Source organism: Crocodylus porosus, unplaced genomic scaffold (genome assembly GCF_001723895.1).
Source record: "Crocodylus porosus isolate Cpor-Errol unplaced genomic scaffold, CroPor_comp1, whole genome shotgun sequence".
Taxonomy (NCBI): domain Eukaryota; kingdom Metazoa; phylum Chordata; order Crocodylia; family Crocodylidae; genus Crocodylus; species Crocodylus porosus.
Window position 1 is genome coordinate 7,593,405 of NW_017728932.1, and position 17,444 is coordinate 7,610,848.

A 17,444-nucleotide genomic window follows, 5' to 3' on the forward strand; every position below is an offset into this window, starting at 1 on the left:
TATGTATATATGTTTGTCATAAGCAACACTGCCAAGTTAAATAGGCCAAATTTGACTTGGTTTGTAAGTAGATTTTTTCCCTCAACTGTCTAAGAATTGTGATTTTTTTTATGTGTTTACTGTTCTTCCTTTAAAAAAAAATGTCTGATTTACTGAGAATGGGAAAAGTCCTTCCTACAACAGATTAACAATGTAGGATGTTTAACCAGTTAGAACCAGCTGTTCCAGTGATGAGAATATCTTTTTGGGAGACACGTTTCTTTGCTCTGAATCTGGTTTCTGTACACTTAACTGGAAAACCCCTTAACGGGGACCCTGTTTATTGGCAATGATCTTATTTGGGATATAATGCCACTCAACAGGGTTATCGATGAAGATTAACTGGAATACAGTCCTTAGCAATGAACTTCTCAGTTGTATGTGCAAAGCTGTCTTAACATTTAAGGCAGGCTGAGAAGCTGCAGGCTCTTAAAGCATCTTGTGGGTGCCTTTAAGCACAGAGCTGTTTTAAACATTTCAGACATTTCAAACACTTAACAATGCTTCAAGCTCAACACTTAATCACTTTATTTGCCTCTTCAGGCCAATGGAAAAGCTACTTAATTGGAAAGATAGGCTGTCTACTGAGCCATTCCACTTCATGGCCTATATGTCATTTCTTACTGGGGCAAAGAAAATGAAGTCTGGAAGCGTTCACACCAGCACTTATATGAAAACAAGCTTTCAGAATTAATGTTAGTGCTGTTTAAATAAGTTCTCTGTGTAATGCTTCTTGTTGAATTTACTGAAACAAGTATGTGTAATGCTTAGTGAACAAGAAGGGAACCTCAGACTCTTAAATCCTTTTCCCATGTAATTTTGGGCAACTTCAGGGGAACTTCCCATGTATCCAGCTGCTCAGTGGTGAGAATATGGCACTCTGAGTTCTGTCCATGGATGAACATGTATCCACCACAGCTTGGATTCTCCCTGTACCTTAATTTACCCATCTATATAACGAACATAGTATTTGTCCAGCTGCCAGAAGTTTTATAAGACTCATTCTTCTCATTCCGAGGATGAAAGATCATAAAAAGTTGCCAAAATATTTAAATAAATCAAGTTTTAAATAATATTGGATATATTTCTCTCTGCTCCACTTGTCATCAGCTAGGAACTATTATAAATATCTGGTAGAACTGAGTGCATTTTTTTTTCATTACCCTGACAGCTTCAGTTCTGTTTGGGAAGTGGAAGGGTGATCTTGCCTAGCATAATTGCCTTTTTAAATTAAACTCTTATTGATCTTCTGGAACTGACTTTCAGTTCTGTATACAATCAATGCACTTCAAATGAAATTTGCAACTTGGTACCCCAGTTTACTACAATATATATTTATCCAGAAATTTGCTTTGCATTTTTGATTCCAGAAACGTAAAAAATGTTCCATATGAAAAGCTTGCAATTATATAGGCAAAGCCCAAAAATATAATAATCAAGTGCGCAGCTGACTGCTTAATAGAGCTGGAAATTGAATGTTTACTTTGTAAAAATTTTCTACTTCGCAGAAATATTTTCCATTCCAAAGGAGGAGAAAAAGCCAAAGGCTGAAAATCTTCCAGAGAACTGAATTTTCTCAATTTTTTCTTTAAAAAAACCCAAAAATGCATTTGTTGTTTCTGAAGTGAAATAAACTCTTTGGGATCCCTGACTGCCTGCCAGCTCCCAAATTCTAAGGCTGCTAGCTCAGCTGGGGCTTTCAGGCTCGTGTTTCCTATTCAGTTCACTTGGTGGGTGATAGGGAACCAAAAAATGCAGAAGTGAGAGCACCTCCTATGGGGTATTTCTGGAAAATACATGGACTCGTATTGAACTTCTGTGTTTCTACATTGAAAACAGGCATTTGTTTATTCAAATGGGTAGCTGTTAACATGCAGTGTGCTTTGATAACTTTTTTAGCATAGTTTGTTATATTCGGTACAGGTAGTTGTGGCATTAGCAACATGCTGCATATGCTATCGTGGTGCAGATGGCCTGGGCAGCCTCTGTGTGGGCTGAGGGGAGCAGGAGGGACAGGTACCACAGCAGCAGATAGGACAGGAAGCAGAAAGCAAAGCAACAAATTGGGCACAGAGCACAGGGAAAGAAGCAGAAAGCAGAGCAGCAGACTAGGCAGGCAGCACAGGGCTGGGAGCAGAAGGAAGAGCAGTAGATTGAACAGAGGCAGGGAATTGGAGTGGCAGTTGGGGAGAGTGCAAAGCTAAATTGTGGCATGGCTACCTCCACTACATGCACATAATCTTATCTGGTTTAGTCAAGCTTTCAAAAGTCACTCTGGAATCATGGAGCTTTGCATGTGAACACACAGTGCACTCCTCATTTGTGTGCACCTGTTGGGCAAACGGAATTAGCCTTGATTTACAGTAGCACACTGGTGATCAGACTCTGATTCAGCCAGTCTGGCATGGAAAATATGGCTAATTACGCTGGGACATCATACTGAAGGAGGTCAATAAAATTTGGGGAACACAGATGGGATAAAGAGTGGCAGGTCTGGAAGTAATCCCAGAAACTCTAGGTGTTATAATAACTATGCAAAATGGTAATGAGCAACAGACCACAGAATAGGCAGAACTAGGATTATTGGCATGTGTGCTTATGATGATTATCTAGTGCTGAGAGTCTTGGATATGATCCATTTTCAGTTTAAGATAAATAACGAGCATGACAACAAGGAGGGAACGTAAAGGACAGGTATGATTAGACTTGTCTAGGAGAAATGTATACGTGGGTTCTGTGACGCAGCCTTTTCTGTACAAAGTAACGGAGGCCTGAGATGATTGTGATAAAATGTAAACTGTGATTTAAAGGAATTATAAGCAGTTTGTTGAAAAGAATGGCAAGCAAATGTTTTCTAGAGAGAAAAATCTGTTTCTGCAATATGTTTCATTGCAGCATCCTTCTTGCAGATTCAAACCGGACAGACATTTCCAGTAATCCATTTATTTATCCTGTTGGGCAACAGCACCAGGGATGGTATGCTAAAGGCTCAATCCTGCAAATGTTGGAGTGTTGCTACTGACTTAAATTAGCCCTCAGCTTTCTGCCCGCGCAGTGCATTTTCCTGAGGAAGGCAGTATAGAAGATTATAGGCAATAGTGAGTACTCTTCTCAGTATTATGTGCAGGATCAGATCGCCAAGTACTCCAGTTTGCCATGGTTTGGACTATTTAGATTGCAGTCCATGAATTAATCCAACTATGTATCCCTCAAAATAACCTTTTTCCTTTTCCACCTCTTTGCTTTTAAGGGGTCATCCATTTTGGTTTCTGGGCACCACAGCTTGGATTCTCATCTTAAAAAAATGAAGTCCCTTTTCACTTCACGCAGTATGTGTCTCATCTTGTTGTGTTTCAGGTGTGGCTGTGTGGCGGCAGCATGGAGGTCCTGCCGTGCTCAAGAGTGGCTCACATTGAACGCAAGAAGAAGCCCTATAACAACAACATTGGTTTCTACACCAAGCGCAATGCCTTGCGTGTTGCAGAGGTGTGGATGGACGATTACAAATCCCACGTTTACATTGCATGGAATTTGCCACTAGAGGTATGGCCTTATATCCACTCACCTTTATTTACCTTTCAAAGATGTCAGATTTGACAGTACTTGGTTTTATATTAGGGAAAAAAAGCCTGAAATATATTGAAACACATCCTCAGCTGGTATAAATCAGCGTGGCTACATTGACTTTGATGGCGAGGGGATGTTCCTGGAGAATGCTGATATTAATGGAAATCTACCAGTTTATATCAGCGGAGGAGCCTGGATTATTCTTTCTAAAGATTAGACATATAGTATAATGTATCTGCCTCACACTTCAACTTCTATTTATTATGTGTTTATAGCTCTATGTTACCCAACGAATTGAGTCGTTTTGTAAGACCGGCAGACAGCAAATTATTAAATCCTTCGGCACAGTCTGTAAATGAGTCTTTTTAACTGACACTGTTTCCGGTAGTAGATGTACATCACACCCAGTGTTACCCAGGCCCGTGTTAACACCTCTCACAGTCGCAACATCATCATCAGTTCTCCGCTGCGTAACCAAAACTTGTTCTGTCGCAAATGTGTTCTGCAAAATCATGATCCTGCTGAAAATGTAGATCCTCAAAAGCTGCATCTCTGCCTTATAGTATTGAGACACTTACTATTTATAGACAGTGACTGTAGGCACCTTCAAAATCCTTAAACAGCCAGGCATAAAAGACAACAGGATGGCAGTACATGAAACAAGGTCCCATGCCAACAGCTGCCGTGTTTGTGTAGCTGGTCTGGACAGAACAATATGTAGAAACACTGTGGTGTTTTCATTTACATCTCCAGGAGAAGAGTTGAACTTTAAGAAGCTATTGGTGAAACTTAGGTACAACCTACCTCACAGCAAAGTGCTGTGGCTTCCCTGTAGAAGCCATAAGCTTCTGCCGACAGATACTGCAAAGCTAAATATGCCACAAAATCCCCAGTCCTGCATGCCGATCAAGAGGAGTGAACCATTGCTTCTGTACAGACTCACTGACTTCAGGAGAACTTTGTTCAGAAATGAGACAAGATTAAAAAATGGGGGACCTAGCTGTCAATACTTAAAGGCTTCCAAGAGCAGCTGTTGATAAACTTTACTAAAGGCCTGGGCATATATTGGTGGTGATAGACTGTTGACTTGTGTGCTCAAGCCCCTTGTGAATAGGGTTGTTGCTACATGCCCTTCTTTTAATTTATTTTTGAGGATACCGCTGTTGATAAACTTTTACAAGCAAAACTCTTGCCTTCTGCTGGAGCTTTTGCCTGTGGGGAACTGGGGAAAAAAACCCCATTTAGGCTTTATAGAGCACTCCCAGAGATGAATTCCATTTAGTGAAACAGCCTGTGGCTCTCTTAAAATGCAGTGCACCTGTAAGATAACACCATCCTTGAGGGGGGATACGCTGTTTGAATGACATAAAAACTGAGCTGCTACTTTCCTCTGAAGAAAGGTTACATCTGCAGAGATTTACTGGCATTTGGGTACCCAGTAACAGCATCTCTGTGCTTCATCAGAGAACAAAAGAAACCTCAGTGTGGCTGATTAGCTACTGACATCCCAAAAGGATTTTTGTTTTGACGTGCTGGGGACTGCACCAGGTCCCCAAGTAGTATTTTGCTGAGAAAACGATGAGCTGAGGCAGATTGCTCTGCTGCATTTACCTGACAAACCGGGGAGAGAGGCCACGTGTTGTGCAGTCTCTTGGAATAACGTGGGCAGCAGGAGAGAGAAGCAACAGGATATTGAGTACTGGTTATTTTCTGGTTTCTCTCAGTAAAGGAGGACTACAGGTGCAGGAGGAGGGACAGTAATCGTGCTTAGCAGGCTCAGACCCTAAGCTTCAAATGAACCTGTGTTTTGAGGAAAGTAGAGTGGTTTGCATTGAAATGAGTTGTTGGAACTCAGAAGATTAATAGGGTCATGATGAAGGCTATGTGGAGTCAACACTCGAAATGGGATTACGGATGAAGATCTGACCTTCTTTTACATGGCTCAGGACTTTAATACAAGCCTCATTAGTTACCCAATGCTGATTTAATTCTAAAGAAGACTCATCTGCATAGACAATATTTTGTCATGGCTAGTACCTAGGTGAAAGGCAGAGTTGATTTGCACCTTGTAGACTTATTTAGGGGTGGCAAACATATGGCCCACAGCTTGGCCAGGGGAAGTGGCCTGCCACAGAATCCAAGATCCTAGTGAACACAGCACTTGGCAGCAGGAGGATGAGCAAAGGCGGAGCACTGGGTTGCCCTTCAGCCGATTTGCCCATCCACACTCCTGCGGCCCTGCCTCCCCAGCTGGCAACCCCCACCTTGTGCCCCTCACTGGAGCCAGGGATGGAGCTGCTGCCATGGCACAGAACATGCAGTGGTGGCAGCTCCAATGTGGGACATGTGGGGCCAGAGTCACTTTTGCCCTGGTCAGAGCCACAGCTGCTGCCACCACCACCTGAATTGGAGCCAGAGCTGCTGCCACCATGTGTGCTCTGAATTGGAGCCAGAGCTGCCACATGCTCCAGATCAGAGTCGGAGCTGCTGCCACCACTGCTGCTGCCCTGTGCTCTGGATCAGAACCAGAGCTGCTGCTGCCACTGCAGCTTCCTCATGCCCCAGTTGGGATCTGACCTGAAAGGAGCCGCATGGTTTGGATCTGACATAGGGCACGAGGTGCGTTTGACACCCCTGGGCTAATTAAACACACCTAGGTGTTCATTCCTTTCAGGTATTATTTTTCCATCAGGGACTATTTCAGTCTCAGACTGGTTTTATGGGCTTGCTTAACACAGAATCCTCACTTGATCATGCTGATTTTGGACTGTGCCTCATCTGCCCATGTTGAATCGTATTTATATTCACCTATTGGCTCCCCATAGCCCATTAAAATGCTCTCTTCTTTCAAGCAGGGTGAATAATTCATTAGGAGATCATTACAAGTGTTGTAATGGAAAATTGCTTTCCCAGCTGTATTTAATGAATATTTGGGAAGGCCAGAGCATGAGCTGACAAAGAAAGGAAAAGTAGACACCTGTCTAAAAGAATAAGGATGGTTGTAGCATGCCTTTTTTTTCCTTCTCCTGACTTTTACCTGAAATTATAAGGTAGAATGAAAAATGCAGTGACCTGTTGAGTCATTTCTCCTGGCCACTGCAGGATTATTCCCATTGAGACATAAACTATAGTTTTATCTACTTTTAAATCAGCTTAAGTAGTGGGATTTCCACCATTTCCCTGGAGAAACTATTTCACAGTACAAATAGTTCAGATTGTCAGAAGTTTCTTCAGAGGTGCAGCCTAAACTCGTTTCCCCATCATTTTATTGTTTCTGTTAGTTAAACCCCAACATGACACCTTCAATCCTAAATCGCTCTTTGCTTTTTTTTTAATGCCTTTCTAACCACGCTCCTGCTTTTTTGCAAAGTGACACATATTTTGGTCTTGTGCGGTAAACTTTCATGCATTTAGCACCAACGATGGAGTCAGACCTCTGAGTGAGCATAGCACTCAGGCGCTCCCTTCTAACAAGCCTTTCCACCCAAATGAGTACCTATGGCATTGTTCTCTTCTGGAAATCCAGGGGCTTGTTTTGATACCTGGGTGGGATTTAGATCTCTCTTGAAAATATTTTGGGTCCTGAGCCACTCCAAAATTCTGGTGTTTGGGACCGAGCCAAAGTCCATGGGATTATTTCCAGTGACTATAAAGAGCTTTTAGTCTTTGCTTAAAAGTAATGTTCTCCATCTCCCTGCATTTTCTTTCTTGCTCTGCATTTCCTCCCACATGCCTAAATCTGTCAAATACTGACAATTCAAAGAACATTGAAAGCATTGTTTTTTCTCTTGTGATATACACTTCTCCTTCCTGCTTAGTGCGGCAGTGAAAGACTTCCCTTTCTATTAACCTTCTTGGCCAGTGTTTTTTTCGTCTTAGCACTGGAAGTGCATACTTGATTTGGGAAAATGCTGTGGCATGATCATTCATCTATGCAGAGTCACTTAGCTTTTAAAAGGCTTCAGACTGTTTAGATGCAATATCAGATGTTCATGAAACACAAACACATACCTTGTTTTTAAAGAATAAATATATAGTTAAGATGCTGAGGTTATATCTTTATTTTTCAGAATCCAGGCATTGACATCGGGGATGTATCTGAGAGAAAAGCTTTAAGGAAAAGCTTAAAGTGTAGGAATTTCCAGTGGTACCTGGACCATGTTTATCCCGAAATGAGAAGATACAACAACACTATTGCATATGGGGAGGTAATTAAGACAAAGTATGTTCTTAAAGGAGATTGATAAGTATTAAGAAGTAAGATATCAATATTTATAGATGCATATTTATGTAACAACATGCTATAATGGGTGTAGTCCAAAATACCCTTAAATTAGAGCTATATGGATTTAAAATATTTTATTTCTTATAGAATTTGTTCTTCATTCCCTGCAATATTTCTATCTTTAGATTTATTGCCAATCCTGAGAAACCCTATATATTCTGTAAAATGTGAATGAGAGTTATTGCAGTATTGCCTCCATTAGATAAGCAGCTGACTGTGTATTTTGTATGATTTTTCCCCTTGTAATCATTTTCCCTTGATCTAACCTTTGCTGATATCGCAGGGGTTTCAACTTATGCATGATCATCATGTATATTCCTTATAGGGCTAATTAAGTTTACCCCAAACTCATACTATTGTGTCATGTAAAAAGACTTATTTCAGTCCTTATTGGCTTTGAGACAGCAGTAGGAGCATAAAAAATAAGTATTTATGATAATTAAATAACAATCTTTTGCAGTAAGTTTCCCATGGAATAGTGACACTCTGGAAGGAGTAATTAAAATATAGCCCAAGGACCCCAGATGGCTATTAATCCTGAGGAAGTGTGTTGCCCTAAGGTTATTTTATGCCTTGACGCTGAAAATGCAGAGTACTGTTTCCATTTCAATTGGCCTGGGTGGGAAACAAATGCCTATACATAAGCAAATCTCCTGGCTCAAATATCTCTCAACACTTAATTCACCTGATGATATGAATTGATCAACAGTGGTTTGTTTCTTATAATGTATTGCTAGTTTCCCTTTAAACTTGAAAAAAAAATCACTGGTCCAGTTTCAGTCTTCCTGATCAGACAAAATATTATGTAGTGATGATGAGCGTGTCCCTACTATTGGTTTTCAAGCTTGTATTAAGTTTCCTCAAATGTTTTACTGCTGGCAATAATGTTGCTCAGAGGGAAAGATTTTCTCATTTCATCCCTACTGCCAAAACCTGGGCTATTTGCTTTGAACAGAAGGATTAAGAGTGGGAAACACCAAATGGATGGGCTCTCAGAAGAGGCTAGGATAATTCTGGGACATAGGGCACCTATACATCTGCTGGATGCCTGCTCTGATGCACACATTGGAGCAGACTTGATTAATCAAGCCTTCTGGAGTGTGCTACTTAGCATGCTTCAGCAGCCTCCACAGCACATATATTCAGTGTCCCCATGCTCCAAAATACAGGCAGGCATGCTTTAACTAAAGCTCATCAAACGAACTGTAGTTAAAGTGCCCTGACCACCATTTTGAACTGCAGGAGGCTGAATAAACATGACGCTGTGGGCTCTTTATTTAGGGCAGCTCCTGAGATCCACTCTAATTAAAACACCCCTTACTCCAGAGCATGTATAAAGATGCTCATAGAGACCAAGGCAGTGTCAATGCTACACTTCCAAAATGAAGACTGTACACTTTGCTTCCGACTGCAGTGTCGGTCAGTACTCTCCATACCATACCTGGACCATGTTCTCAAGATGTCTAACAACACCTCTTCATTGGCCTCTTAGGCTGACGGCTACGTGCATGTGCTCTCCTGTCTGTCTTCTACCTGATAGCATGGAAGGGGTTCCTTGTGCTTTCTTTCCTGATGTCATCTCAGGAATCAGTGCCAGAGCCAAGTGGTAGTAATTGTAATGGTGATTATTGTATAAATAACAGCCGTAGCCGTTATTATTAAACTCTCTATTAAAAGAAAACCTGGTAGGCCACACTAACCCCTTTTGTGAATCAGTATGCCTGAAGGCACAGTAAAGCATCTTTCCCTCCCCATAACATTAAAGGTCAGAGGCCATGCTGTAAGCGGTCAGCAGCATTCATCTCCCCTAGGGAACAGCTGCATAACTAGGCAATATTTTTCCCCCCCACAGCTTCGTAACAACAAAGCAAAAGATGTATGCCTTGATCAAGGTCCGCAGGAGAATCATACAGCAATACTGTATCCATGCCATGGCTGGGGACCTCAGGTAAGGATTTGCTTTTGTTATACAGAAGCCTATGTAACGATCAATAATTGGCAGAGATTGCTGCAAAGCAGAATAAAGATATACAGTGTGTGTGCTGGCTTAGGCTCGCAAATGATAAGGCTAGTCTTCCTGTTAAGAACAAAGAATAGCTCAGATAAAGAGCTATATTTTTCCAACTACTCTTAAAGCCATTTTCCAGATTAAATTACCATAATCTTGCAAGAGCTGTGAGTAAAAGCTTAATTTAGAAAAAAAGCTTCCAGACTTGGGTAAATAATGCTAAAAAGCAAAGAGCCAATCAGCAGAATAGAACATGCACAAGCAAAGCATTTTAAGGCATTATCTTTTCTTTTTTTTTCCTGTTTATATGCCAGCAGGGTAAAGAGGCATAGACTGGGAAAACAAAACAAATAATGCTTTCTGATGAGATGATAACTAGGATGTTATTTCCACTAGGCAAAGACTTATTGTATGTAACCTTATTGGAGTCTAGGCTTATATTTCTAGGGTTTTTCTTACTTCTCAAAAAATTCAGATCAAATTGAAAGGGTCTGCTACCTCTCATCTTAATCGAGGGGGAGAAAACATGGCTCCATTACACAGTTTAGGCCATTTTGATATAAGGAGCTTGTTTTTGTCAGGATGGTGGCAAGGGGAGTTTGTGAAAACTGCTTTATTTATGTAGATAACTAATTCCTTTATGTAATGTTATTATTCATTGTATTGTAAAAATAAATTAATAATTTTTCTGCACTTGAATACTCCTGGCTTGACAGTCATGGGATTGGAAAGCCTATGTTTAAGAACAGATGGGTTACTGCATAAAATATGCCAGTATATCCACCCTTAGAATAGAGGGGACAGATTCTGCGGTGTACGTCCAGAAACTGTAAGTCTCCAGTGTCTCCTTGGAAAGCCATCCCTGTCATTTCTTTCTCCCGGTCTAGCCTCCCCTTAATCCTGGGATATTCTTTCTGTTCACATCAGAAAGATAGTCACCCCTTCTTCATTCAACTCCTTCTTCAAAATTCCCTTCTTGCTTGCAGCCTTTTGGAGAAAAAGTTATACAGGCTCCTGTTAGGTCTGGAAGTAGAACCATGATAGGAGGATGCAGGGCTGGGTTTTTTTCTTCTCCATATAGTTTAGCTGAAGAGCCATGAGTGCTATAAGGAAGGACTGACTGATTACTGCAGAGATTCTGAAAGCCTTTTTTTTTTCCCCATGATGTATTCTTCCCTCTTTTTCTGTACTAATATACCTCTGCCATCTTTCAGCTTGGCAATGTCACTGTATGTCCCAGCATCTCCTAGTTGTCTGGTTCACGACAACCACCTAAAAACAAAACACTGCACTGTTCACACAGTTCCCCCCTGGAGAGAGGTTGAGATCCAGAAGGACCCATATATGTTGGACAATAGTTATGCTGGAACATGCTTTGAAAGTTATGTATGTGCCTACTGCCTGACTCCATTGAAATCAATGCACTTGGACAGCATAGTGATGAAGGGAGTATATGTAGAAAGGGAAGAAAAGGTGAAATCCATGAAGCTGAAGCTGCATAAACTCCCTGTAATGGGTTCAGGGTTTTTTGCTTCACTCAAACAGTCTTTGACTTCATGCAGCCCTTTATTCCCAGGCACACTTACCCATCAGGAACATCACAAATAACATAGTCCATATAGGGTTCACTCAGATTCCCGAGTCTTTTCCAGCCCCCGAGAAGGTGCCTCTGGCTTCCTGCTGCTCTCTCCTCACTGCTGTCTTCCTTCTCAGGTGGCCTTCAGCTCAGTTCCCTCACGTGGTGCTGCTGCTTCAATCCTGAAGCCGCTGGGTCTCTTCCCAGACCCCAGGAGTCCCTAGCCTGGTGTTGCAGCCACTGGCCAAGCAACCCTCTCCCTATCTGTCAGATCTGATTTTTACTCCTTTCCCTGGGGGCCTTTTGACTTCTGTAGCCACCTAATTATTTATCTTTCTCAACTGGCCTAGTCCTCCTAGGCAGTCTGTAATCACTCCTGCAGGTGGGCTGTAGCCTTTGCAAGCCTGAAGAGGACTACAGCCTGAGGTTTGCAGCAAGCCTCTGGCAGCCAGTCTGCTACACACCCTCTCCCCCAAGAGGAGAACCCCCTTCAATTCTCTATTCCCTCGCCCCACCTCCCAGGCACTAGGTAGGGCACTCCTGTCCCATCTACATCCTAGTTGCCTTAAGGGCTTATTTCATGGGCTCCATCCTCCCCTGTACCCATGCCCATGCCTCACAGTTTTACTTTGGCCCCAGCTTTGATGGCTTCTGGGCCGCAGCTCCCCCTGTGTGTCTCTTGCCCAGGGCAAAGCTGCATGCAATCTCACTCTGGGCCCCTTGGCCCTACGCTTGCCCCTTCTGGGCTTGGACAGCTACTAGGCTACAGTTCCGCTGCACAGGGCAAAGCTGCTCTCAGTCAGCGTCTGGGCCCCCTGGCCCTGGTTTTGCCCAAGCTTGGATGGATACTGGGCCACAGCTCTCCTGCTGCTCCTAGCACAGGACAGAGCTGCTCTCACTCTTAATCTGCCTCCATCCCAGCCCCTCCCATCCCTCCAGGCCTAATATTGCCCTGGGCTTTGGCCTGAGTTTGGACAGCTCCTGGGCCACAGCTCCCCCTGTGCCACAACACCCCTTGTGTATCCGTAGCCCAGGGCCAAGCTGCTCTTGATCTCACTCTGAGCCCCCTGGCTCTGGTTGTGCCCTCTTTGGTTTTGAATGACTCGTGGGCCATGGCCCCCCTGTGCTGCTCCTAGTGCAGGGCAAAGCTGCTTAATTCTGCGTGCCCAGTGGCACTGTGGGATTATGCCTTGACAGCCTCACTCTTCTCTACCTCTGGGCCCCCTTGCAGGCTTTGGCCCAAGTTCCAACAATTTCAGAGCCACAGCTCCCCTGTGCATCGCTTGTTCAGGGCTAAGCTGCTCTCAATCTACTTCTGGTTTAGCCCAGCCCACCCTAGCACCCTTTGGCTCAGGGTAGGACTGCTTCAGCTCCATGTTACCCTCTGGTGCTCTAGGATTGCCCCTCATGGGGTTTCTTCTCTGTGCCCTTCTCTAGGGAGCTGGGATTACCCCACTGGGCTCTATAGGACCCCCACCATCCCTACACTGCCTCCCAAACCACCGGTACCAGCTGTACCCAAAGTCCCCCCTCCCTACTCTGGGTCCAACTTTCCTCTCGGGTTTAAGCCTCTTTCTTGTCTTCTCAGGGTAGTTTAGACATCAGGTGGTTGTTATCCTGTGGTCGCCTGGCACACAGCTCCTTTCCATGCCCCCTGCAGGTCTAGACTGCCTGTTCTGGCACCGGCCCCAGTTAATATGTTTCTCAAACTCCACCCCTCCTGGTCTGGTGCGTCCTTCCTACCCGCTCACAGCGGTTCCTATCAGTGCTTGCTCCAGGGTAGCTCCCAGTGGTCCACTGGAAGTCTTAATTGGGCTTGCCATATGACTACACTCTGGCTGCCCACTCCCTACAGCCTGCTTACCATAGGCATTCCCCCACCACCACCACCTGAGGAACTTTTCCCTTCTTTCTAGGACCACCTTCCATGAGTACACACAATACACAGTCTTTTTGACTTCCCCACAAGCCACCCCTTCGGTCCCTCCTTCTGTGAAGGATAGGGCCCAGTTCCCTATCTCAAGCCAAAGTTCCTGGGACCCCAGAGCAACTGTGTTACTGTCCAGTACTCTCCACAGGGAGCAGTCCTTCAGTCTGTCGTGACCTGCATGGCTCTGCCGCACAACATTTGTCCGTTAAACATTGCCAATGCACTTGTGGCATCCCTGGACAAATGTAACTGTCCCCATACCATGGCTCTTCCTAGCCTTATTTAGCCAGACAACCATGTACTCCATCACCCCTGCCACCTGGAATACCTGCTCTACCTTCCTCCAGCGTACCCCGACGTCGAAGTTCCTCACAAATACAATGGCCTTCTGGCTGGTGGCTTTCCCTATCTTTCTCAGCTGGCCCAGTTTTCCTACAAACCTGTAATCACTCCCAACTTTTCATAGATTTCATAGATTTCATAGACATTAGGGCTGGAAGGGACCTCGGGAGATCATCGAGTCCAGCCCCCTGCCCAAAGGGGCTGCAACCCTTGCACGCCTGGAGAGGGCTGCGGCCTGAGACGTGCAGTCTGATGCATGCCTCTGCCAGCTAGTCTGCTACACCCCCATTGGTAATGGGTTTGCTTTACACACAAAGACAAGCTGCTTACATCAAGCTTTCATCTCAAAAGATAAGTTGCAGAAAGACTCACTACAGCTGCTTAATTCCTGGTCCCAGGTGTTCTCTAAGCCAGTATCTACTCTAATACTCTTGGGTCAATGCAGTTCTTATTAGAAGTACGGAGAAGGGGAGCCTCTGAGGGTTAGTCTGCTGTTTCTTTAATCTGTGTTATATGAGGAAACTCAGCACTGCAATTGCATTCATTAAGATCAAAACTGTGAAATATAACACAATAAAGACCATCACATTAAGTGCTCACTAGATATTTGCATAATAAAAAGCTTGCCTGAGGAAATCAATTTCTCACATGAATCAGAAAACAGTGCAGGAGGGGAAAAATGCCCCGGGAGACTGGAAAGTTCCTAAACTTGTTTGGGGTAATTAATTTATTGAGTAGATTTGCAACTTAACCGTCAGTTTTCTCACCGTACAAAAGGCAGTCCCTCTTTAACTGATTCCAGCCATGTTCCAGCCCTATTCTGTAGCTTACTTGGTAGTAGTAAAGAATATAGTTTCAAGTACAAAAATGGCATCACCAGTTCTTCTTTTTTTTTCTCAACCTTTTATTAGACCCAAGGCACCCTTAGATTTTAGGCACCCCTCAGAAAATGCCAGCTCCTCATTTTCACTTGTTTGGCTAGAGAAAAATAACAGAGCAATTCTTCTGTTGCACAAAACTCATACCACCACCGATCAGAAGGTTTTTAACACTATAAATTCCTATTTGAAACCTCTGGGTTTATCTTGTGAATTATGTTTGCACACATAACAGTGCTATCATTGCATGGCGCTCTGTGGCATGCTTGAAAGGACCTTGAGGCACGCCAGAGTGCCACAGCACCCTGGTTGAGACCCACTGCTCTGGAGGTGTGACAGGGTGACTGAAGCACCCTGCCACAGGAAACACCAAGGGAGAAGCAAAAAGGCCAAACTTACCTCAAGAAACAGGAGAAGGAAACAAGCCGGAACAAGGAAAATGCCACGCTCCGGACAATCTGGGGAGTCAGCTGGGGCCATGGCAGATCACAGACTGCTGCAGCAAACTCAAACACGGGGGTTCGGACCCAGGAGGGAGAAAAGGGTGCGGCAAAAGAAAAGACAACGCTGGACTGCAAGAGAAGAAACAGCTGGGTCAGATGGGCAGCGAATAGGAGGCTGCCATGGCAGACCCAGCTGGAAAGAGGGGGATTTAAGGGACACCAAGGAAGCGTCCAGGGTCAGAGGAGGATGGAAGCACAGTGAAGAAGAGAGGAAAATGGAGAGCAAATGGGAGGAGAGGACCAACCCCTTAGGGAAGGCTCCAGCCCCTCACCTTACCTGGTGAGATCCGGTGAAGAACTTGATCCAATGGGGAGAGCTGGCTGACCAGAAAATCCAGTACCGGGGGGTGAAGAGAACCGCTCTGGGAACCTGGGGGAGGAAGAAGGTAAGGACAGAATTACTCCCCGGGAGGGTGGGAGGAAGAGTTGGTCCCAGGCCCAGGAGGACAACCGGGGACCGAAAGAGAGAAATAGCTGCCTTGGGACCCATGCAGGGAAGAACAGGGCAAGCAGTCAATTAGCCAAAGACTCAGACAAGGGTCCTTCGAGAGAGAGTGGGAACATCAGCCTCAGAGGCACGTGACAACGTCTGGAACATCAGGTGTGGTGAGGGCAGGGTATGGGGATAGTGGAGCCCTGCAAGAACCGTCAACATACTGAGCTTATGATAATATCTGTTGTCTCCCAAGAGTGTCTAGACAGATCTCCCATAACATCTAAGGCATGGCAGAAAGCCTTTCCAATGACAAGACACTACCATTTCAATCGGGAGATGACGTGGCTCCGAGAGGTGCGACATCAACCTCTTACAGGAGGCTTATTTAGTTCCCACTGCCATACAACACTTTTTTTGCATCTTTTCATCACAAAGTTCTCCATAAGAAGCAAAAGTGCCATTTGAGTACAAGTTTACAGCTAGAGACTGCAGCCAGCAGCCTGGTTTCAGGTACATTTGATTTGATTGTTTTAATAGAGAGAGGGACTGATGGGCCATTTGTAGACATGCTCACCATGTTCTAAACTATGTTAACTGATTTGCATTACACAGTTCAAATCAAATTTCAATTCAAATCAAGGGTTAATAGATATTCGAGGTGGGTTGTCCCCTACTTCACAGACCATAGCCCATGGGCTTGGCCAGAAGTGTCAGTTTTGCCCAATCTGGCCACAACGCAGTTTATAGCTGTCACCAAACACAAGTGCATTCAACTGCAGGCTGCAGCCAACTTAAAAAATGGCTGCTTAGGTGAAAATCTGAACCCTCATTGCACAAGGGGTCAGTTGAAGAAGTTTCAAAACAGAGCATCTTCTGTAACTTCTGTCTGTGCTGCCTGCCAACTTATCCCTGTTTGGAAGGAGGGAAAGAGAGTGGAGGGAGTTTCGTCTGAGCCGGTGGAGCTTCAGTTCACCCACCCCACCCTCTAGCGCCAGCTGGGGAACCTGTAGAATGAGCTCCCTCTGCTCCCTTTCCCCACTCCCATTCTCAAAACTTTGCAGCCTCACTTCTGTTTGTTCCAGGATCGTTGAAACGCAGAACGCGTCCTGCAAAGCGTTCAGTTACAGCAGGGAGATGCACTTCTGTCCACACCTCGTGGGCTTGGGCAAGGCTGCTGGCTCAGGAAACTGATACTTAGTTGGGGTGAGGTGGTGTTGGCACATTTGGCTTTGTAAAGGTGTTACTTTGTGCCCGATAGCCTCTTTTGTGTTGCAAAATACTTATCTGCATTCCTAAGGAATGCTTCTGTGAGTTCCTAAGGACTGTTTTTTCCTAAAAGTAACTCTGTATCTACATGTCAATTCATACAGTTTAAATTGCCTAATTCGGACTGCCCTAGTGTGCATTGACTTGAATCCTCATTCAATTAGGATTAGTTAATTAGGACTGGAGCCAATTTTAATTCAGACCACAGGCGTCCACAGGTATATAGTGATGACTGTAGTTCAGATTAAACCTAGAAAAATGTAACATCTATAAATGGCCAAATTGGCCAGCCCTTGAGATCTGGCTTATCTTGCCTGTCAGGGAATATAGTTCTGCTCAACTATTCCCTCAAAGATGGTGCAGCAGTTAGGATACAAGCCTAGAACACAGGATCTTGGCAAGGGGGTCTTAGCTTGGGCAAGTTAGTTGCCCATTAGGGCTGTGCGAAGCTTCATTCCCTGATTCAATTCGGCGGAGGTTTGGCCCAATTTAGTGGCTGAATCTCCAAATCCAAATCGAATCAGAGGACCCTTTAATCTCTCCAAATTGAATCAAACCCCTCCAAATCGATTTGGAGAGATTTGGAAAGATTCAGAGATTCGGACATAGACACA

At 44.3% G+C, this 17,444-nt stretch overlaps 1 protein-coding gene across 1 annotated transcript in view; it reads left to right on the forward strand.

Moving 5' to 3' along the window:
- The window catches only part of WBSCR17 (Williams-Beuren syndrome chromosome region 17), a 311,468-nt gene that overhangs the window by 281,936 nt on the left and 12,088 nt on the right, over nt 1-17,444 (forward strand). The window contains exons 8-10 of the mRNA XM_019545487.1: nt 3,397-3,582; nt 7,677-7,814; nt 9,744-9,839. Coding sequence (XP_019401032.1) covers nt 3,397-3,582; nt 7,677-7,814; nt 9,744-9,839 — 420 coding nt within the window. The remainder of the gene's footprint in view (nt 1-3,396; nt 3,583-7,676; nt 7,815-9,743; nt 9,840-17,444) is intronic.